The 24,058-nt window shown below is 40.7% G+C and overlaps 2 protein-coding genes across 2 annotated transcripts in view; one reads left to right on the forward strand and one right to left on the reverse strand.

Annotated features, from left to right (window-relative positions):
- The window catches only part of mcph1 (microcephalin 1), a 50,141-nt gene that overhangs the window by 20,784 nt on the left and 5,299 nt on the right, over positions 1 to 24,058 (forward strand). Inside the window, exons 11-13 of the mRNA XM_020495490.2 lie at positions 3,528 to 3,565; positions 3,722 to 3,884; positions 4,084 to 4,161. Of these exons, the coding sequence (XP_020351079.1) occupies positions 3,528 to 3,565; positions 3,722 to 3,884; positions 4,084 to 4,161 (279 nt within the window). The remainder of the gene's footprint in view (positions 1 to 3,527; positions 3,566 to 3,721; positions 3,885 to 4,083; positions 4,162 to 24,058) is intronic.
- LOC109899877 (angiopoietin-2) lies at positions 4,738 to 18,825 on the reverse strand. The gene is made up of 9 exons (XM_020495494.2): positions 17,697 to 18,825; positions 14,139 to 14,294; positions 12,888 to 13,009; positions 12,439 to 12,677; positions 10,788 to 10,915; positions 10,295 to 10,396; positions 9,963 to 10,129; positions 7,324 to 7,454; positions 4,738 to 6,564 (listed from the first exon to the last, which is right to left on the reverse strand). The coding sequence occupies exons 1-9, from the start codon at positions 17,976 to 17,978 to the stop codon at positions 6,404 to 6,406; spliced, it is 1,488 nt and encodes a 495-aa protein (XP_020351083.1). The 5' UTR covers positions 17,979 to 18,825; the 3' UTR covers positions 4,738 to 6,403.

Below are 24,058 nucleotides of genomic sequence, written 5' to 3' on the forward strand. Positions count from 1 at the left end.
CCGCTTTTAGTCTCTTTGTTCTTTAGACAGTAGCATACGTACCAAATTTAGACAATCTATGGTTTTGTAAAATAGTTTAGAGACATTACAGCATAGTGATTTTAATACTCACTAAAAGTAATTGTTAAATAACTCATATTTGGTGAAAAGTTGTTTGGGTTGATGAAGCATGGCATCTGATGTGTACTTTGTACCCTTAGCAGCTAGGGGAGTTGTCCTGTATGTGTATCATTCAGCATGTGTATGATGCCCTAAAGTAGAAATTAGTTCATTTTACCTGAGCTCTATACGATGGCATTGTGTATGTGTCCTTAAAGAACTTCAGGAAATATGTCATAACCACTTTATTCATAGCATGCAGCCTAACCATGTGATTGAAATTTTTCTATGCACTGCCTTTGCAAATTAACTCACTGTTCAATTGTGACAAGATGTAATCAGATTTTTGTACTCTCAAAGGTGATTTTTCAGTTATAATTGGCCATCCCAGACCCACCGATGGATTAGGACAAGGGCCTATGGAAGTTGACCTCTTTCACTGTATGAATAGGGCCTGAGTCATTTCAGTTTGCATAGACCGACCATCAAGGGGACCTTGTCATACCCAAAAGAATTTCCTTCATTTGTGTGAGGCACATTGAAATGGAGCCTGGTGCAACAGTTCACCAACTCTTTGTCTCATGTTTATTTAGTGTGGACCCATTCTTCAACTGCTGCAAGAACATGTCAATTGCATAAGTGAAGCCAAAAATTCCCCTTGAGGAACCATTAAAACGTAGCTGCTGAAATTCCTTGTAGTTTGTTTCTTGTTGAATAAGTGAAAAGTGAATAGAACTGCTAGTGCTTTAGGGTTGTCCCCTCTAACAAAGTCCTCGTGGCCTTGTTTTGATGTCTGAAAAGCATTCTCTTGCTCAGTAGCACACAAAATTGCTACTGAAAGCATGGTTTCCCCCCTGATAAATACCTTTCTTTGGTATTTGCAGCAGCTGTGTTATTTTCCATGTCACTTAATCAGCATCATCACATTGGTGATGGTTTATGTCCATCTTAAAGATTAGTAACTTATTTCAGCACTGAGCTAAGGACAATCCTTTGTGATTAATGACACAAACCATGCCATGCTTTACTTAAGAAATTTGAGAATGTTTCACCAATTAATCCCTTTATGTACATTCGTATAGGGATTTTGGGTGTGTTATGAACTCAGCACAAAAATACATGTTCCTTTTTCAGGACCCTGTCTTTCAAAGATAATGAATAAAAATCCAAATTACTTCAAAGATCTTCATTGTAAAGGGATTAAACACTGTTTCCCATGCTTGTTCAATGAACCATAAACAATTAATGAACATGCACCTGTGGAATGGTCATTAAGACACTAAAGCTTACAACGGTAGGCAATTAAGGTCATAGTTATGAAAACTTAGAACACTAAAGAGGCCTTTCTACTGACTATGAAAAACACCAAAAGAAAGATGCCCAGGGTCCCTGCTCATCTGCGTGAATGTGCCTTAGGCATGCTGCAAGGAGGCAAGAGGACTGCAGATGTGGCCAGGGCAATAAATTGCAATGTCCGTACTGTGAAACACCTAAGACAGCGCTACAGGGAGACAGGACGGACAGCTGATCATCCTCACAGTGGCAGACCACGTGTAACAACACCTGCACAGGATCGGTACATCTGAACATCACCCATGCTGGACAGATGCAGAATGGCAACAACAACTGTCCGAGTTACACGCACAACCCCCCATCAGTTCTCATACTGTCCGCAATAGGCTGAGAAAGGCTGGACTGAGGGCTTGTAGGCCTGTTGTAAGGCAGGTCCTCACCAGACTTCACCGGCAACAACATCACCTATGGGCACAAACCCACCGTCGCTGGTCCAGACGGGACTGGCAAAAAGTGCTCTTCACTGACGAGTCGCAGTTTTGTCTCACCAGGGGTGATGGTCGGATTAGCTTTTATTGTCGAAGGAATGAGCGTTACACAAGGCCTCTACTCTGGAGCAGGATTGAGGTGGAGGGTCCATCATGTGGTACCCTTCCTGCAGGCTCATCCTGACATGACCCTCCAACATGACAATGCCACCAGCCATACTGTTAGTTCTGTGTGTGATTTCCTGTAAGACAGGAATGTCAGTGTTCTGCCATGGCCAACGAAGAGCCCGGATCTCAATCCCATTGAGCACATCTGGGACCTGTTGGATCGGAGGGTAAGGGCTAGGGCCATTCTCCCCAGAAATGTCCGGGAACTTGCAGGTGCCATGGTGCAAGAGTGGGGTAACATCTCACAGCAAGAACTGGCAAATCTGGTGCAGTCCATGAGATGGAGATGCACTGCAGTACTTAATGCTGCTGGAGGCCACACAAGATACTGACTGTTACTTTTCATTTTGACCCCCCCCCCATTTGTTCATGGACACATTATTCAATTTCTGTTAGTCACATGTCTGTCGAACTTGTTCAGTTTGTCTGTAGTTGAATCTTGTTATGTTCATACAAATATTTACACATGTTAAGTTTGCTGAAAATAAATGCAGTAGACAGTGAGAGGACTTTCTGTTTTTGCTGAGTTTATTGGGTATGGTAGATCAAAAAGGTTATTTTGTCACGGAGGCTCTAGGTGTTCTTGTTGAAAACCTTCAAATGAAAAGCAAGGACTTCTCTATAATGGGGTTGGGCAAGGTGAATTATTTAGTATTTCTAACTAAGTTATTTATTTGAGTCATGACAGCCCTCGGATAAAATGTCAATTCTCAGCTCATGCAATATACTGTGTTAGCTTCTTCTCATCCTAATGCCTGTTTTAAACTACCTCGGCCCCTGCCGTATGCTGCCAGTTTCCAACCCCCGCATTGCTAATATGCAACAAGCAACCTTTTTATTAGTGATCACACCTGGCCACATATTGATGTCACGGACACCCTGTTATGCCTGTAAAGCAGTCATATATGGGGCTGTGTACTGGTGGGTTGTTTTGGCTGCCCTCTACTCAGGAGGCCTTCACCCCAGACTTCCTGCTCGGGGACTGGAGAGCGGTTCCTGACAGGAAAGAGCCTGGTCGCCCTGTCAGTCTCTCTAACTGGCGCTCAGGTGTTCAGTGCTGATGGCCTGCTGTGTGGGGGACCACGGCACTGCATCAGTACATGATATGGATGGGACAGAACCACACTAACCTACAATTATATTTCAATACCGGTGCTCTCCAGCCTGTTTATCACTGTTCATGGCCTTCATTTAGGGTTTCATTTCCTTTTCACACCGAATATGCAGATATCCAGCATGTGGTGTTTTTTTGTGTGAAAATGAGCGAGATACTGTTTACCTATCCAGAGCTGTACCACTGTGTTGCCCCTCAATATCAACCTTGGAAAGCAATAAGGAAACTATTGAAAACTGAAAGCCTTTATCAATGCTATTATCCCATGGTCATTTTTAGGTGTGTACTTTGTATTGAACCTCACTCCATGCTAATGTACTCAAGTGCATATAATTGGTTTACATTAGGTTGATTTTTCATTTCAGACTCTAAGGACGTTAGTTATGACAAGCATGCCCACCGAGTAAGTATATCCAGTTTTAGGACACATCCACCTTTTTGGACAGAGTAACATTTGATAGTGTCTTGTTGAATCCAATGCTTTGCCTTCTCAACCTACTAACCTAGGTATTTAGAAATCTCATTTCAGGTTTTCCTCTTTTCTCCTCTGGTTCTTCAGAAAGCAGCACACAGTGACCCAGGTGGTCAGAGCTCTGGGTGGGTTCTCAGTGGTGGCCCAGGTGTGTGAGAGCACTACCCACGTGGTGTCAGGGGGCCACCGGCGGACCCTCAACATTCTCCTGGGAATTGCCCGTGGCTGTTGGATCCTCTCTTTTGAATGGGTATGTATGTTATTTGTGTGGGTCTTTGGCAATGTGAATTAGCTAATTTTAGATGGTTTGAGTGTTAGTTGAAGAACACAACACTGTTTAGCACACGTTGTACAGTAGATTGTACATTACACATGATTTTGCCATCCATAAACTCCACAGCTCAAAAATTCTGGCCAATGGTAAACTCTAGTAATTTTCCCCTCAACAGATTTTGTGGTGTTTGGAGCAAAGACAATGGATTCCAGAAGAACCATATGAACTTTCAGATCAGTTTCCAGCAGCATCTGTAAGTAACTGAAGAATCTGCTAATATTGTATACCATTCATATCTAAATGCATAGCCCTTAAATCTATGCTTTTATAATGAAATAGCCTGGTCAGTTTACCATCTTTTTGACTATCATAGACCTGGAATTCCAAACAGAAGGAAGTGCGTTGGAAACCTGCTAATTTTATTGCCATTCATTAATTTAAGGCAGTTGTTTTTTACTCCGGCATCCTGTGTCAGATGTGGATGTTGCCTCTTCCTGTCCTCCTCCATTCATGAATCTTTGTCCTGCATCTGTGAAGGGGAAGGGGTGTTTTGGTATAGAATATGTCTCATCACATTTCCTCTTGAAATCACACACAGTTCTGTTGTGGTGGCCATAACAATCCACACATTCCCTAAAGGCTTTTTTGATGGGGTCCAATCAGCATTTTTACCTGACACATACTCCATCTGTGCTGATTCCTCTGTCTTGTGGATTGTGTTGCGGTAAATAGCTTCCTGGCAGTTCCTGAAAAATGTCTGATATTTGCAGAAAATCTAACTGAATTGAAAGTTAAAGGCATTTTTAAAGCAGAGGCATATGACACATCAGACATTAAAACAAGTATTTTATGTTTTGTGTTAAAGCAGAATGAAAACATAAGAACGGTAGGTTGTAGTTTCAACATGATTGGAATTAAGTTGTAAAGTCTATTTGTTTGCATTCCTGCCTTTGACAAAAACATTATCCATACTCCACATAGAAAAAGTCCTCAAATAGACTAATCTTACTCATATCACAAGTCACTTAGAAGAATTAAGTGAAAATTAACTTGTGGTCCCGAATGTTCACAAAACAATGGGTGAAGTATATTGAATAAGTTATGACTATAAATCACATTTCTACAATAAAACAATTAAATTAGATTGATAAATATAAGCTCCATAGTACTGGATAACTTGTACAGATTGGAGTCATGAGAGTATGTAGTCTAAGTCAGGCAAAAGAGGTGGAAGTCGAAGTAATCATGGAAAAAGTTGAACACACTTAGGGATTTGCAATTGATATTACGTTTGCTTGAATAATTAGGTTAATTGACATTGATGACATGTTTTGAGTAACATGCCGATCAAAGTTATCACATTGATTTTAATACATTTTGTGAACCATCTATACACTATACATTTGAATTAAATAATTTGCAGTGCCTTCAGAAAGTGTTCACACCCCTTGACTTTTTCCACATTTTGTTGTCTTAGTGCGAATTTAAAATAGATTAAATTGAGATTTTGTGTCACTGGCCAACACACAATACTTCATGTCAAAATGGAATGATGTTTTTACAAATGAATTAGAAATGAAAAGCTGAAATGTCTTGTCAATAAGTATTCAATCCCGTTGTTATGGCAAGGCTAAATAAGTTCAGAAGTAAAAATGTGCTTAACAAGTCACATAAGTTGCAATAATAGTGTTTTTTTAATGACTATCATCTCTGTACCCCATTCATACAATTATCTGTAAGGACACTCAGTTGAGCAGTGAATTTCAAACACATTCAGCCACAAAGACCAGGGAGGTATGAGTACTTTCTGAAGACACGGAGTATGTACAATTCCTGTAAGGAAGAAAAGCCGTAGATTCATGACAGATTGCCTTTTTGCATTATGTTCATATTTGATATGTATGAAGTATTGTCCTTTGTACCCTAGTTTTCTTTGCTTTTAAAATTAGGGCTATTGTTAAATTTTTATTTTACATTATAAATGTAACTTATTTTCCAATTCATTGTATCAAATGTTAATGAGTGAAATATCGTTATTACAAAATTTACTTTGTCAACCTTGCAATGTGTTACACACTGACATTTCTCATAGTAATGCTTATTAATAGAAAACAATACTGTTATCTCTACCACAGTTCCAGTTTGCTATAAATACAAGATTTCCAACGGGTCATCTTTTGACTGCCATGTCCTGGTTGGTTATGCAGTCCAAAGCCCATATATTTCTGAGTATAGATAGTTCATAGACTTTTCTGCTAGTCTTCACCTGTCCATTTTGCACAAAAGTTAAAAAAAATAAAAAGACTTGTTGGCGCAAAGCTAATTGTTCCTTCCCTTGTGGAATGTTCGGAAGTGATGAGGTTGCTGTTATGGAGCACTTCGGTCTGTTTGGTCTTTTTGTTTGTCTGTCTTGTCTGTGTAGTTGTTTCCCAGAGTGACAGAGCTCTGCTCTCCATTCTATACATGTCTGTGAGAGGCATGTCTCTGTCACAGCCTCAGAAGTCTACTGGTCTGATCATCATTGTGGTGGACTTCAGTGAGTAGCCTGAGCCTTTCCAGTAGTACCATTTGATTCCATTGAATCGATTTGAGTTCTGGCCCTGCTGGAAAAATATTCCGTTCAAGTTGGAGGGGCCGCAGGCGTCAAACCACCAGCCTAGGAAAGCAGAAAACGAGATTGTCAGTCTGAGGGTTTTCAGGATGTGCATCGGGTGCATTGTCTATAAGACAACAAGCCCAATGAGTAACTGTGCTTCTCCGTCTAACATTGATGCTTTGAATTATCACATTACAACAAACTTGCACACTTTTGTACCTCTTTGTTGAGTTAAATGGGAAGGTCTGGATTGTTATCACATAGAGTGCAAGCTAGTCTAGGTCATTCCCCCCAAGTGTCTGTCATCTTAGTCCTATTTCATTAATATACAGCTGGTTATCCCAAGCAATTCCCTGAGGTTGGAGGGATTCCTCTGTGCAAGACCTCTGAGGGACCCTCTCATTTGGAGGAGACCCTCTCATATGTCAAGTAAGCAGACACCGATACACTGAAGGAGTCCAAGTCTGGCCTCAAAGCAGTCCAAATGTCAGTGGCATGGAGCAGGACCTCTATTCTGAGCTCCAAGAGAGGGAGGAGAAAAAATCCTCAGTTCCCAGACTATTAATGTCAGCAGTTGCAGGGGCAGAATTCCCAAATGAACTCATCAGTGATTAACTCTGAGCTAATTTTGCTCAAGAACCTTGACCCCGCAACAGAAAGAAAAAGCAAGAGGTCTTTTAACTTTCTTGCAGATTTCTGGGAGAAGTACCCAAGCTTGTGGGGGGGTCAAGTGGAGGGAATAATGAAGGGAATAATTGATCTTCTTAATAAAGGCCAGTGAAAACTCTAAGGTGATTTGCAAATTAACCTGTTCCTTACCTCCTGTTGTCAGTTGTGAGCATTTGCAAACACATTTGTCGTTGTCTGCATCTTTTGTGCTGAAATCACTTCCCGGCTGACCAAGGCTACTAATTTTGCCTGCTGTGCCACTGTAGCCTTTAAGGTGTATTCTGTGAAATGAAAACGGAGAAATACACTGTGAGGAGGAAGTACGTGACTGCCATTCCTCAAAAGACCCAAGTTTAGGGAATGAATCAGTTTTTGTCCTCTGGGTTTATTTCAGCAGTGGTGGCAATTATTTTGTTTGTTAGTTCTCAAAGATGATCTTGTAAAAAAAATAATGGCTCCATTATCTTTTCTTCATTATATATGGTTTTAGTCTAAGTTTACAATAAATGTTTTACCATCCCGAAAATTAAATATATTATATACAGTACCAGACAAAAGTTTGGACACACCTACTCATTCAACGGTTTTTATTGACTATTTTCTACGTTGTCGAACAATAGTGAAGACATCAAAATTATGAAATAACACATATGGAATCATGTATTTCCCACATATGCTGAGCACTTGTTGGTTGCTTTTCTTTCACTCTACGGTCCAACTCATCCCAAACCATCTCAATTGGGTTGAGGTCGGGTGATTTGTGGAGGTCAGGTCATCTGATGCATGACTCCATCACTCTCCTTGTTTAAATAGCCCTTACACAGCCTGGAGGTGTGTTGGGTCATTGTCCTGTTGAAAAACAAATGATAGTCCCACTAAGCTCAAACCAGATGGGTTGGCATATCGCTGCAGAATGCTGTGGTGCCTTGAATTCTAATAAATTACAGTGTCATCAGCAAGCACCATCACACCACCTCCATGCTTCATGGTGGGATCCACACATCCGTTCACCTACTCTGCATCTCACAAAGACACAGCGCTTGAATCCAAAAATCTCAAATTTGGACTCATCAGACAAAGGACAAATGTCTACTGGTCTAATGTCCATTGCTCTTGTTTCTTGGCCCAAGCAAGTCTCTTCTTGTTATTGGTGTCCTTTAGTAGTGGTTTCTTTGCAGCAATTCAAACATGGCCTGTTTCATGCAGTCTCCTCTGAACAGTTGGTGTTGATGTGTTTGTTACTTGAACTCTGAAGCATTTATTTGGGCTGCAATTTCTGAAGCTGGTAACTCTAATGAACTTATCCTCTGCAGCAGAGGTAACTCGGTCTTCCTTTCCTGTGGCGGTCCTCATGCGAGACAGTTTCATAGCGCTTGATGCTTTTTGCGACTGCACTTGAAGAAACTTTAAAAGTTCTTGAAACGTTCCGTATTGACTTCAGGTTTTAAAGTCATGATGAACTGTCATTTCTCTTTGCTTATTTAAGCTGTTCTTGCCATAATATGGACTTGGTCTTTTACCAAATAGGGCTATCTTGTGTATACCACCCCTACCCTGTCACAACTGATTGGCTCAAGTGCATTAAGAAGGAAAGATAATTTGTGGAATAACTTTTCATAAGGCACACCTGTTAGTTGAAATGCATTCCAGGTGACTACCTCATGAAGCTGGTTGAGAGAATGCCTAGATTGTGCAAAGCTGTCAAGGCAAAGGGTGGATACTTTGGAGAATCTCAAATATATTTAGATTCCATGTGTGTTATTTCATAGTTGTGATGTCTTCACTATTCTACAATTTAGAAAATAGTAAAAATGAAGAGTAGCTGTGTCAACTTTCACTGGTGCTGTTTATTTTTCGATGAATCTTTTTACAATATAAGGGAAATGCTGGAATTGAGTCCGCCATGTATTCCTTACTCTGCTAGCAGTAAACTATGTACAGGAGAGGTTGTATTTGTAGATGCATTTTCCTTTGAATTTTTTTTACTGACTTTTAAACCTTTAACCTGCTCCATGAGAACCTAATAGGCTATGTCTACACACTAGTCATTTGGATGTTAAGTGTCTCATGAAAGTTGCAGCAGGGTTTTCTGAAAGAAGTGCCCTGTAATGGTTTGGTTGTCATTCATTCTGTACAAAATGTTAACGCAGGTGATGAGATATCGATGTCAATGCTGACCTCCATTGTTTTGTGGCCTCTCAATTCCAGTATAAAAATAATTTATATGGAAATCAGCTTTGTCTGGCTCTAGAATTGTCATTGGATATACTTTGAGACTAAAGGAATTAACAGGAGTGTGCTTGAGTTGAGGTCTGCTGCTCAAATAGAAAGGAAGTATCGGCTCTCCTTGAAATCGGCTTATGTTCTAGCAGGCGCTGGTGATGTCTAGGGGTACAGATTGAAGGTTTAGGAGACTGATTCATTTTAGCCTTCTGTGTCACAGATCCAAAACATTTTCTAGATGGCAACACATTTGTTTTGGACTGGTGACCCTTCCACCCCATTTTGTATTTATGTGTATTTTCAGACAAATTAAATGTTTTGTTTGTCATTTGTTGATTTTCAAGAACATGACTTGCACACCATTTCATTATAATACTCTAAATGTTTTGATATAGTAATGTTAATGAACTCTTATGCAGCTATGATATATTTCAGTCCACATCGCAAAGTAATAAAAACTATCACCTATATTCAATGGTCCTCCACACACAGACTCCCCCAACATTGTTTTTATATTACATATGCAGCCTATATTTAGACACCACACCTAGGAAACCTAGGCCTACCTGTAGTTTTCTGCTTCACTGCCTAGAGAGAACTGGTCATATAGTGAGAATCCTGCGTTTTCCTCCCAATCCATCATCTGTATCCTCAAGACGTATGGGTGCTGATTGGTCAGTATCGAAAGAAACTCATTTCCCAACCAGTATTCACCTGAAGGGTTTCCAAAGCCCTTTGAAGGAACATAAAACAATGATTGATCTTTAGCATAATCACAATCACAGTTGAGTTGCAGTCTGAGATATTTTAACAAAACATTTTTCACTCTTTGTTGACACTTGGCAGTGTTATCTAAGCTTTGTGCTGTGGAACTTGGATAATTTCCTCTAGCTCTCACCATTTTGTACTCTTTCCACGTACGGTGAAAGTCAACACGGCCATCAAATCGTTTTTGTAGTACTGTCCATCCACCCCCCTCTGTCTCCATGTCACAGTAAGCCTTCAAACAAAAAACATAGATTACTCCAGCTATCAATGATAATAAATTCAGATTTTTGACTACACTGAGGAACTTTCGACTTCAGCAGCAAACTTGACAAAAGCAGTGCCCTCTCAGTCTAGTTGAATGGAATGGGAGGTTTCTTAAAACAAGTGATGTGCCAGAGTCTAACTCTAACCACTGAAAAGTATCTAAGGAGATCCCTACTTGAGCTCGGGCATGCACAAAACAAACCAAAGGCTGAGAACATTTGAATTTACTCTGAATTAAAGGATTGGCTGAAAAATGTAACTTATTTCTTAACTAGTCTCCATGTGATTGTACTTCTGTTTTAATGTTGGGAGCTTATAGCTTGAATAGGACCAATATTAACATAAGAGTTTAATTCTACCTTAAACTCCTGTGTAGTGTTGGAAAGGGTCAGTGAGTAGACTCCACTGTCTGTGTTTCCTGACTTGTAGACAGCAGCACAGTCTGGGTATGTGGTTGGTGTGTCCTGCATCATGGTAGGCTTGTTCCCTGCAAAACGTGGAGGGCTGATCAAATTGATAATACAGCAAATTTGTACATGTACTTTAACATACAGTGCCTTTGGAAAGTATTCAGACCCCTTGACTTTTTCCACATTTTGTTACATCCTTATTTTAAATTGATAAAAAAAAAAAATAATCCTCAGCAATCTACACACAATACCCCATAACGACAAAGCTAAAAAAAAAAATAATTTTTTTCTTCACATTTCTAACAAATAAAATACTGATATCTTATTTACATAACTATTCAGGCCCTTTGCTATGCGACTCACAATCGAGCTCAGGTGCATCTTGATCATCCTTGAGATGTTTCTGCAACTTCATTGGAGTCCACCTGTGGTAAATTCAATTGATTTGGAAAGGCACACACCTGTCTATATAAGGTCCCACATTTGGCAATGCATGTCAGCATAAACCAAGCCATGGGGTCGAAGGAATTGTCCGTAGAGCTCCGAGACAGGATTGTGTCGTGGCAGAGATCTGGGGAAGGGTACCAAAAAATGTCTTCCACATTGAAAGTCCCCAAAAACACAGTGGCGTCCATAACTCTTAAATGAAAGAAGTTTCGAACCACCAAGACTCTCCCTAGAGCTGGCTGCCCGACCAAACTAAGCAATTGAGAAAGAAGGGTCTTCGTCAGCAGGGTGACCAAGAACCCGATGGTCACTCTGACAGAGCTCTAGAATTCCTCAGTGGAGATGGGAGAACCTTCCAGAAGGACACCCATCTCTGCAGCACTCCACCAATCAGGCTTTTATGGTAAAGTGGCCAGACACTTTACTCCTTAGTAAAAAAAGTACATGATCGCCCGCTTGGAGTTTGCCAAAAGGCACCTAAAGACTCTGGGGCAAAGGTTCACCTTCCAACAGGACAACAACCCTAAGCACACAGCCAAGACAACGCAGGAGTGGCTTCGGGACAATTCTCAATGTCCTGGAGTGGCCCAGCCAGAGCCCAGACTTGAACCCGATCTAACATCTCTGGAGAGACCTGACAGAGCTTGAGAGGGTCTGCAGAGAAGAATGGGAGAAACTCCCCAAATACAGGTGTGCCAAGCTTGTAGCGTCATACCAAGATGACTTGGTTGTAATTGCTGCCAAAGATGCTTCAACAAGTACTGAGTAAATGGTCTGAATACTTATGTAAATGTGATATTTCTGTTTTTTATTTTTAATAAATTAGCCAAAATGTCTAAACCGTTTTCCGCTTTGTCATTATGGGGTATTGTGTATCGATTGATGAGGGGATAAAAGCAAGCTGTAACCTAACAAAATGTGGAAAAGTCAAGGGGTCTGAATACTTTGCGAAGGCACTGTAAATTCATACTAGTATACTGTGACTTTTCAAAGGTTGTGATTTGATCAACAGTTGACAATCTATATTTTACTAAACTGTGGCTTATTTAGTTACGCTACACAAATTGAATTGCCCATAGCATTCTGGTCTTTATCAGTGATGCCAATGTAGCCCCCTCCTAAGTCTACCAGACGCTGTCATAGTGTCACCCACCTCCACCTGTGGGGATAGAGATTGTGTTGATGAGGTTGTTGACGGTCTCAAGCAGCTCCTGTTGCTGCCGCTGCAGGGCAGAGTTGTTGGTGGTGGCCCGCAGCAGCTGTTGTTCCAGCTCCTCGATGACAGCCGTCTGTCTCAGTACCAGTGTAGAGAGCTGCTCCTTCTCCTCCTTCAGCGTCTTCAGCTCCACCTGCCTCTGCTCCTCCATCTCCCCCACCCTCTTCTCCAGGTAGCTGGGGAGGAACACGGGCAAGGTACACGCTCAGCAACTCGCAGCAGAGCTGGTTGGCATTACTGGTCTTGTAGTATTTCATATCAAGAATCAAATTGTAAATATTTAGGCTACTGTCTAGTGTTTGTAGCCTTGTTTTAGTTGAAGCATGATTTAGAGATGGGGCACCTGAATGAAAGTGAAGTTTGTTAATGCAAACAAATATCCTTACCTGTTTTTGTCATTCAGCTTGGTTATTTCATTTGTTTGGAAAATGAGCTGTTTTTCCAACTTACTCGTTGATAGAGAGTTCTCAAGAAGCTGACGTTCGAGCCGAGTTGTATGATTTATTACCTAAAGATTAAATAGACAATTCCCACAATTATTAGATGGAGCTTGTAATTGCTGCAACCCCTTTACAGATTAAATTAAGTAAACATCATTTTGATTTGTCATTATGTTGAATATTTGGCAAGAACCAAATTAACAAGTCATTTTACTTCTGTAATTTCACAACCTGTCCTTGAGGTACTCTCTCAATTAGGGATGTGGTATGATTAAATTAAAACTTGGTCTTTCCTGGTTAGAAAAAAATTCAAATTGGTATTATGTAATGGATTCTGACATCTCCCTGTTTTTCTCTTGAGTATTTTGTTTCACAAACAATTCCACAGTTCACTGCAATACTTTTGGATCAGCTACAGTTAAAAATAAATTGTGCACAGCCAGCCATCAGTTTATTTTTTTCCCTCTCACTGAAAACATTTACAGTACACTAAATATTAATACAGGGCCTCAGTACACTTATCTTGTAATAGTAGCGCTTAACTTGATTACAATTTAAGTCCAAACTCGATTTGTAACAGTTCTATCTCACTTCATGTGCAAACACAGTTTTGTGGTTCGCTTCACCTTCTAAAGCGCACAATGTGCATAGGCCTAGATGGTCGGAAAAATCTGTTTCGTAACAGGAAAAAACAGAACAATCAAATTCCAATAAAGGACAGATATTTTGGAAAGGGGTCAGGGGATGTAGGGTCTACTGTGAAAGTGGCTGTATAATGTAATGAAAGTCTCCTCACAGATGTATTGAACTCCTGGTTCTAGAAAGCCCCCTCTTATTTTCCAGTTTGAGGAACTGAACTCAGCAAAATCCTGTGCCAATTTGTTGTTTACATGAATGTTGGGTATGTGTCGGGCTACTATTGGACCTGGTGTTGGTGGCTTTGAACAGACGGATGTCTGATTATGACAAATTGATAGGCCCTTTCTTGTGGGAATACAATGCCGTTAATAACAGGAAATGCTGTGTAGTTCGTTCACAAAAGGTCAATGACTTGCTACAGCAAATCCTGGCACTGTTGATTTTTTTTCATATTTTTCACATTTGTATAACTTTTTTTGGGGTGTAGGCTATTGGGTTTTGAATGTTTTATTAATTTAGCATATATTTTCAAAACTATATTAAGTAAAAGGTCCTCACCTGCGCCTCTACGTTGGTCAGCTTCCGTGTTTGTTCAACAGTCTGACTCAGCAGGTTGGTTCCGAACTCTATCATGGCTGCCGTGTGGTTGTGCACTGCATTCTGCTGGATCTGGAACATCTCCTGTTTCATGTTTTCCTGTATGTAGTTCTCCAGCTGCAGTAAGGATGAAGAAAAGTTGAAGGCAGGTTAGTGAGATGGTTTAAGTGATATACCATGATATTGGGCCTTTGTCCATGTTTTCTCAGCAATGGTAGGGGAGCTGGACAAGGAGTGGTTATATTTCGTACAGGGCATAAAGATTGGAGCTTACTGCCTTGTCCCCTGGCAGAGTTATTGGGTCATTGTGATGGGTTCAAATTAATTGTCGTTTACCATATGGATGTCACAGTGAAAGTATAGGCTGTTCTTCTTTAGAATTACTATTTTTCTTGTCATGGAGTTCATGGCTTTCCCCCTTGTGTCTGACCTAGAAATATCTTGAGCGGTACAAGTGGGCAGAATTATCTGGTGACAGGCCAGGCAATTTTGACAACTGTTTAGATTACATGATGTTGAAGCCTCTAAAAATTGGGGCAGGAAGTTCATGTGCTTCTGTTTTTCAGTGGGGTCAAAAATGGAAGACTGAGAATATTTTCCCAGCATCCCTGCTGATTCATATTTGATCTACACAAGGGATTAATAGCTTCCCGAAAATTAAAACATTTTTAATATGGTCATTTTTGGTCATATCAAATTGTATCACTGTCAATGGGGACTGCACTGGAATGCCCTTTCAACCTCTAAGGCTCTTTTATGTTAAATGTTACTGCTGACTGAGCCTTCACATGAGTTTGGTTAAGTCATCGTGAAGGCAAACTCATAATTGTAACATTCCTACCTGTAGAAAAGTTTGAAATAAGATTTTTTTGTCAATTGTCTGTCCCACACTGTATAATTTTCTTTAGAGCAAATAAGAGCTTTAAAATGAGTCTTGTCCCCCTATCCAGTAGCCACCTGTCAAAATGAAACTGCCAGATTTAAAACAAAGCCAATCATAAAGCTCTTTCCTGCATTGAGTTCCTGAGTGGCAATCAGGCCTGAAAGTCTTGTAAACAGGATGGAAATGATGAGTGACGAGTTGCATCCTCTATGACACTGCGTCTTATACTGCAAGAGGATATTAGTAGCGTTAGTAGGCCTAGTCGTTCTGATCTTTGTTTGCGTGAACAATTAGGCTGTATACCGATCTGCCAAAAAGGTAAACTATTGGGACAATTTTAAAACGGGAAGTATATTTTGCTTTTTGCCATGACAAGTGCTGCAATCATTGCTAATTTTGTTTGTCTTCCTTTCTCCACTTCCATCTTGTCTGTGTTCCTGGCCACAGGCACGTGGAGGCTGGAAGAGTGTGTCATCGGAACTGCGAGCGGGACATTCCATTAACTGCAAATGTTCTAATCAGTTGTTTACTCCACTCCTGCCTCTAAGTATTCCACGAGGAATTTTTGTTTGTACACCCACATGAAAAGCGTGACGGCAAACTGACATTTTATTTTACCGGCACGACAGCAAAGTTCCTCATCCTGTCTTCCAATTTTGAGAGTGAGACAGTGCAAGATTTTGAGATATTACATCGGCTCTCACAAATTGTCTTTTCGTCAGTTGATGTACAATGATTTCCTCTGTCTTCGACTCGGCCTTACATGGGGAAGTTCAAAGGAAGACCTTTTTCCTCTGTTATTACGTATGATGCCAATATACCGACAAGCTGTAGTGTACGAAATTGACACGTCAGGAAATATTTCCTGTTTAAAGGGTAATTTCAAGTGTTTGTTCATTAGCAATGTATTAGGAAAATGTATACTTATATTTTGGATAAGGTTTGTTAATTGTTAGTAGTAGTAATGTGCATGAAAGGACCCTATTACATAGCTTACTTTTTCCTTTACAATACCTCCAGAATTCTGGATGCGTTGAGTCAACCTCATTTTTACCAGGAGAGTCTCTTAACCTTTGCAGAGCTCCTATAGATTAGTTCCGCTCACTTAATGTTTGTTTTTACATCAATCAATTAAGTATTGCAATTCTTTCCTTGATGGATATTAATGACAAAGTTCTAATCCTGACTTTTATGCAGCATAAATCCTGCATGTCAATTGATTCGAGATTTTAGCACAGTTACGCAAATGTATCTCACGTAACAAATCTGTCCTTGGAGGATAAAAGCCTGTGAGGCAGTAAATGCTTAACGAACTGAATGAAGGATCATTATGGAGTCTAAAGACTAGAGATTCACTATTTGAACCACTTCATTTCTAGGTATTTAAACTCTTCCGGTGTGATGGCATCTTATTAAAACAGTAGCCCAATCACTGTCCTTAGCTGAAAAGTTGCTGTCTTTACCTTAAAAGCTCAATTATGTTCAGTGCCAAATTCAAAGCATCAAAGCCTACATTATTCTAAATAAAGTGTTCTTAAGCAGTGACTCTGCTCTGATAAAACGGCAATGACAAAAGGTCTAGGGACCCCAATGCTTAGTAGCAGCTGACTGAGCTGGTGGAATGATTCAGGCCAGGGTCTGTTTCTTTTGGTTTTGAACTGTGTGATCAGGCAATGAGTTGTGCTTGTCTTGTCAGAGCTCTATAGACCTCATCATTAATCAAACTCTAAAGAGTGGGAAAGAATGTAGGGAGCCTGAGCCCGTTCCTTTCACACAAGTGATGGCTCAGTAGTGCTGAAAGGGATGCGCAGATCCTTCATCTGGGCACCTGTGTAGAGGCTTTGTCACTACTCGGCCCTTCTCACCCACTCAGAGCCACCACAGCCCTGCTTCTGTGACACAGGCTACTTTCTCCCTACTTCGGCTCACATTCGCTTTCTTATTGCTCAAGACTGAATCCATGTGAAGATGCCCCCTTCAAATAGTAGGACAATGTCACAATTCACTTGCCTGCTTCCTTACAAGGAACATTTAAAAAATCTGAATTAGTCTTTCAAAGCCTTCTTTGCAGTAACAAAGGTGACTGGAGTATAACGCGTCTGCACATCACTGAAAAGTTGGTGTGTATACTCATCTTTTCTGACGGGGTGGGAAATGAGACATTCCTATAGAAAGCAACTTCTTAATAATATTGTGCAGAGTGGGAAATCATGACACTACATAACATCACCTCTGCACAGTAGGCTACATAATGAGGTCAGTTTGTCCCCCCCACCCCCTTCCAAATTATACCTCTATACCAAAGATTGCAAAAACTTGCGGTCTCTTTATCTCAAGTTGACGTAACATGACGGCAGAACCATTAATTAAATGTTTAATCTCTGAAAGGTTCACAGCACCCAACGGGTTATCCGGAACCAAGTTCCTTGTTACGTTTTAAATGCAGGCACAACACCAGAGTGTACCTGGACATGCAAGTAACACAACATACAAATTGGAGGGATGTAAAATATCATACAATATAGAGGGACCCCAAAAAAGTATAATACCATGGGAATAGGTGTGAGACGGCATTGAACACAGACCTGCACTCCTAGTAGAGAAGCTGCTGTGTGACGTCAAGCAGAAGACTTTACCTTGAGGAGCCACTGTGTGTTGTTCTCAATGATGTTCTCCAGCTGCTCTAGCCTCTGGACCGACTCATCATACTCTGCCGGATCGTCCTTCTGGACCAGGTTGGTGTAGGTGCTGCTTGGGGTCTTGCAGTTGTCCTGCTCAGGTAGCAGGAAGGTGTAGCTGCACGGGCCATTTTGGATCTGGTACTGTCTCTTAGCAGCTGTTGGGTCTGGAGTTTTCCTGTAGCCTGCCCCCAGGGCCAGGCAGCTACTCAAGACCACCAGTAAGCCAACATAAAACATTTATAAGAATTAAAACAAAAATGTTATTGTAAAAATGTTACCCAAGCTCTCCTTTTGTGTCACTGCCTTTTCAGTTGAATGTTTTTCGAGGTTAAATATAGTTGTATTGCTATCCTCTGGAATATCGAAGTGCATACAGTCCAATTCTGCAGGTTCTTTTATAGGCAGGAGGAGGGGATACAGTCAGTGGGTATGCCGGGTAGATGGTGTCATTCCTAGACTGCACGTTTCCCCCTTTTTCACTAAGCCTCCAGCCTCTTGATTTCAGCTGCAGTTGGCCCTCTGGTTACTAGCTATGGGAGTAATGGCAAGGCCCCTCCCACTATATCCCTGTAGCCAGTCACCGTGAAGAGCTGCTAGGCTGGAAGAAGCAATGTGTAGACTCCACTTGTTACACACACACACACAGGAGCAGATGCACTAATTAAACACTTCCCACCATATCCTCATCTTTGCCTGGGATAGAGTTTCATCAACAGGTCAGGGAGAAGGGCAGAGAGGATAAAACAACAATACCCATATTTGTGTTTTCTCACAAGCCGATGGCCGAACATCTATTCAGGATGCAGCTTCCTTCAAGTAAAGTCTGGAATTGCAATGTCCATCCTCAACCGTGGTAAATATTTTTTTCCCCACGACAATTTGTTTAAGTGAGAATGTTAAAGGAAGGAGAGCCTTTTCTCTGTCACATCCCATTCAGATCTCTTTGCTCAGTCATAAAAAACATTAGCTCTTATTTCCTGTCATTCTCCAACTCTGGGTTGTATCTGGATCTTGTTACACATGTAGGGGTGAGATCCAGTATGTTTACAGAGGGAGACGAGTATCTGGCTGGGGTTCTGGGGACATTAATAAAGCTCATCCTTCCACTTCATGTCATCATGATAAGATGCTAAATCTCAATTTTAATGTGACTTAAAATAGACTTATCTTGGCTTCACAGAGCCCTGTTGTCCAGATTGCCCCCCCCCCCCCCCGTGTGGGAAGGACGTATAGGTTCTTCATCTAGTCCTTTATAAAAAGTAGATATTTTTTCCATCCTCTGATCCTGGCAACTGTAGACGGGCAGCTGGGGAACCATCAGAATCATACTACACAGTAGCCATGTCTGAAGCTAAGGTAATGTAGCCTGAATATTAGCTTATTGTGCTGTAGTTAACTTTCGATTACAATCTTCAGTGGTGCCTGCCTGTCGCCAGACCACGTTCCCCTCACGATTTTCCCACCTTTGATTTTAGAGGATGTTTCAGGTCAGGGCGGCTGTGTTCCCTGCATCCTGTCTCAATCCTTCTCAGACTATCATGGAGTAGCATGAGGAAAAAACGGCCCCAAATAGCCTAGTCATTTGAGACCAGACCTAGGTTCAAATCATATTTCAAAACAAAAGTGGAGCCTTTTTGTCCATACTGATACAATATTGTGATTATTCAGGAGTTCAAGCATGGTTTGATAATTATTTATTCTTAGGGAGGGGGTATAGGCAATACATTTAGCTGGAAAACTGTCTTCCAAGGAGACTTGTGCCTCTCGAGGAAAGCAGACACTTAATTTCATAAGTGCCAACCAAGCTCCGGAATGTTAATGGTTTGTCTGCTGTTCATCTAGATGTCCAACTGACACACTTGGCAAACACAACTAGTTTACATTAACCTTTGGCTTAAATGGATGAGAGGTCAAGTTGGGTCGGTGCAAGGTGAGGGTCACACATTAAAGGTCCAATGCAGCTGTTTTTATCTCAATATCAAATAATTTCTGAGTAACAATTAAGTACCTTACTGTGATTGTTTTCAATTACAATGGTCAAAAAGAAACAATAGCTTCTTAGCGAAGAGCAATTTCTTAAGCAAGAATTTAGTTAGGACTGTCTGGGAGTGGTCAGAGTTGGGAGGGGAAACTGAAAACTAGCTGTTATTAGCAGAGAGGTTTGGAACTCTTTCTTATGAATCTATTACCTAATTTACCGCCTGGTGAGGTCACCAGGTAGGCCAAAACATCCCACCAAAACAGGTAGAAATTTCAAGTGGTCTTTTTCAAACCGCTCTCACACTAAAAGGACATAATTTTCACGTTATTCCAAACTCAGTGTGGAATTGTATATAAAACACAAGAATATCACATTTTTGATATTCCTAGTTTATGGCTTTTTGTAAAAACCGACATAAATAAGTTTAATGTCAAACTACTAATAAGGCTGCTTATCGCTCAGTTTATACAATTTAACATCAAACATAAGATTTATGGAGAGTGTACTGCATTTATTATCTTCAAGATAATGAGCCAGCCTGTGATGTATAGTGAAGGTGTTTTTCAGTCATTGTCTATTCCAATGATGTGAGCTATATCAAACAGCTGATATCACACACGGTGCGATGGAGGTGGTCTGTACAGGAAGTGAGTCCGCTTGGAGGATGTTTTGTCTTAAACCCCAGGGATGTTTCTCAATCATGATCATCTTCCTATTGCTCCACTGGCTTCATTCTTCATTTCCTTTAACACTGAAGCTGAACATATTTCACCTCTGAGTGAAACTGCTTGAGTCTCTCCTAGGTGTCCGCATGCATTCCATCTGAAACAGTACGGAACAGTTTGCATATATTACGCCAACGTTTTAGCCTTCATTCAGCAAGTTTTTTTTCTTCAGATTTGTATTTTTTTAGATTTTTTTGTAAAGTGTTAGTCTTATTTTTAATAAGTTGAAATAAAGGATCCCAGAAATGTTCCATACGCACTAAAAGCTTATGTCTCCAATTTTGTTTTCGTAAATTACAAGTTACATCCCTGTTCGTGAACATTTCTCCTTTGCCAAAATAATCCATCCACCGGACATGTCGCATATCAAGAAGCTGATTAAATAGGATGATCATTACACAGGTGCACCTTGTGCTGGGGACAAAAGGCCAATCGAAAATGTGCAGTTTAGTCACATAACTTGACATCTGTGGCATTATGTTTTGAGGGAGCCTGCAATTAGTATGCTGACTGCAGGAATGTCCACCAGAGCTGTTGCCAGAGAATTTAATGTTAATTTCTCTACCATAAGCCTCCTCCAACATCGTTTTAGAGAATTTGGCTGTATGTTCAACCGGCCTCACAACCACAGACCGTGCCAGCCCAGGACCTCCACACCTGGCATCTTAACCTGTGGGATCATCTGACCAGCCACCCGGACAGCTGATGAAACTGAAGAGTATTTCTGTCTGTAATAAAGCCCTTTTGTGGAAGAAAAACACTATTGACACTTTTTTTTTCTTCTCGTTTTTCAAGTGAAGGTCAAAGGAATGCGAGCACACTCTTTCACCTAGCCAAACCGAAGAATGCGGAAGCCTTTTGAGTGACAGTTTTGTACTTTGAGAAAATGATCAACATAGCCAAAGGTCTTACATTATTCCAAAGGTCCTTTAGTCTTGTCCGCTTTTAGGTATATTCTGTCTATTTCTAAGCATCAGTTCCTATTACAATGCATTGACCATCATCATATAGGCCTACATACTAACCAACATACTCCGTTATTGATGCGATCCATGAATGCATTGCATTTGCCTTCTACTCACACTCTCTCTTTAGTCCCAGCACACACAAGAAGCTGAACTACAGGAAGTGAAGTAATGTAATAGAATGTGAAGGAAATGCGGCATGTTTTAGTCAGATGACCACAGAGGAAGGCTGTTCATTCCAGAAACACAGAACATGGAATGGTTCAGGTGTTCTGGTTGAATCGCTACACCATTCGATGTGTGGGTGTGGATGTTTGTCTGTCAGTTGTTTCATGTCGGGAGGAAGAGCATCAGGGGGAAGGAAGTGTCACACAATGACCTAGCCTCTTTTTTTTGCCGGAATTGACATTCAAAACCCAATCTGCTTCATGCCCCTTTGTGGATGCTACAAGGCTCTATAGACACAATAGGCTACATCTGGTGTATAGTGTAGAGCAGTGGTTCCCAAATGTTTTATTGTCCCGTACCCCTTCAACATTCAACCTCCAGCTGCGTACCCTCTCTAGCACCAGGGTCAGCTCACTCTCAAATGTTGTTTTTTGCCATCATTGTAAGCCTGCCACACACACACTATATTATATATTTATTAAACATAAGAATGAGTGTTTGTCACAACCCGGCTCGTGGGAAGTGACAAAGAGCTCTTATAGGACCAGGGCACAAATAATAATATAATCAATAATTTCTCATTTTATTTAGCCATATTACATATAACACTTTATTTGTTAATTGAAAATTGTGAATAATTCACCACAGGTTAATGAGAAGGGTGTGCTTGAAAGGATGTACATAACTCTGCAATGTTGGGTTGTATTGGAGAGAGTCTGTCTTAAATCATTTTCTACACACAGTCTGTGCCTGTATTTAGTTTTCATGCTAGTGAGGACGAGAATCCACTCACATATTTTTCAAGACCGGATACTCTGAGAGCAGCCCAATCCAGAAATCTGGCAGTGGCTTCTGATTTAAATACAATTTTCACAGAACCGCTTGTTGCAATTTCGATGAGGCTCTCTTGTTCAGATATTGGTAAGTGGACAGGAGGCAGGGCATGAAAGGGATAATGAATTCAGTTGTTTGTCATCCGTTTCGAGAAGGTACCTGCGTAATTGGGTACCAAACTCCCTCAGGTGCTTCGCGATATCACATTTGACATTGTGTAAACTTGAGTTTATTTGATGGAAGACCTGTGTGTTGTCCTTGTTAATGCAGACACAGGAGAGCTCAAACTTCTTAAATCATAGCCTCAATTTTGTCTCACACATTGAATATAGTTGCGGAGAGTCCCTGTAATCCTAGATTCAGATCATTCAGGCGATAAAAAAATTAAAAAAACATCACCCAGATAGGCCAGTCGTGTGTGAAACTCGTCATCATACATGCGGTCAGACAAGTGAAAATTATGCGCAGTAAAGAAACCTTTTAAGCTCGTCATTCAATTTAAAAAAAAAGTTGTCAATACTTTGCCCCTTGATAACCAGCGCACTTCTGTATGTTTTAAAAGCGTTATATGGTCGCTGCCCATATCATTGCATAGTGCAGAAAATACAGTGCTGTGAAAAAGTATTTGCCCCCTTTCTGATTTCTTTTTTTTTTGCACATTTGTCACACTTAAATGTTTCAGATAATCCACATTTTTTAAATATTACACAAAGATAACCCAAGTAAACACAAAATGCAGTTTAAGTGATAATTGTTTTAAGGGAAATAATATATCCGAACCTTCATGGCCCTATGTGATAAAGTAATTGCCCCCCCCCCCCCTTGTTAAATCATGAATTTACTGTGGTTAATCACATTTTTTGGAAAGCTGAGTTCAATTTCACTAGCCACACCCAGGCCTGATTACTGCCAGACCTGTTGAATCAAGAAATCACTTAAATAGAACCTGTCTGACAAAGTGAAGTAGGCCAAAAGATCTCAAAAAGCAAGACATCATGCCGCGATCCAAAGAAATTCAGGAACAGATGAGAAACAAAGGAATTGACATCTATCAGTCTGGAAAAGGGTTACAAAGCCATTTCTAAAGTTTTGGGTGGAGTCCGGGTGAACAACTGAGTAGGCCGGGAGGTGGGCCTCAGGGATAGCTTCGGTACTGGGTAACTCGGTGGGTGCTAGCTAGCTGTGAAGATCAGGAGAATAGTCCAGGGATTACGGCATTGTAGTGGAGAGACAGTCCGTTACTGGTAGGCAGGCGAGTATTATCCAAGTTTTTAAAAAAGGGCTGGTACCTGTGCAGAAGTTAAAGGCCGCTAGCAGTGGCTAACAATGACTAAATAGCTTGAGGCTAATTAGCTGGTTATCGTCTGATGGCTAGGTGGTTCTTGCTATAAGGTCTAGAAATTAAAAATAATAGCGGTTCCGTATCACATTGGGTGAGGCAGGTTACCGGAAGGTATACTTGAACTAAAATGGAGAAGAGATTGAAAATAAAATTGAAATGTATACAAAAAAAGATGAAAAAAAACTAAAGTACACGAGAGGACGAACAAAACACGTCTGCACTGCTACGCCATCTTGGAGACAAATCATGACCAGGGGTGTTCTCTTAAGTGTATGAGTTCAACCATTTTCCTGATACCCCAA

The sequence above is a fragment of the Oncorhynchus kisutch genome, linkage group LG11, assembly GCF_002021735.2.
Source record: "Oncorhynchus kisutch isolate 150728-3 linkage group LG11, Okis_V2, whole genome shotgun sequence".
In the NCBI taxonomy this organism is placed as follows: Eukaryota; Metazoa; Chordata; class Actinopteri; order Salmoniformes; family Salmonidae; genus Oncorhynchus; species Oncorhynchus kisutch.

Coding starts and splice junctions, on each gene's coding strand:
- LOC109899877 (XM_020495494.2), bottom strand. CDS start 17,978: ATGTTTTATGTTGGCTTACTGGTGGTCTTGAGTAGCTGCCTGGCCCTG. Junction 7,455..9,962: donor AGTGAAGCAGAAAACTACAG/GTAGGCCTAGGT, acceptor TTCATTTCACAG/AATACACCTTAAAGGCTACA. Junction 6,565..7,323: donor CTCACAACTGACAACAGGAG/GTAAGGAACAGG, acceptor CTGCTTTCCTAG/GCTGGTGGTTTGACGCCTGC.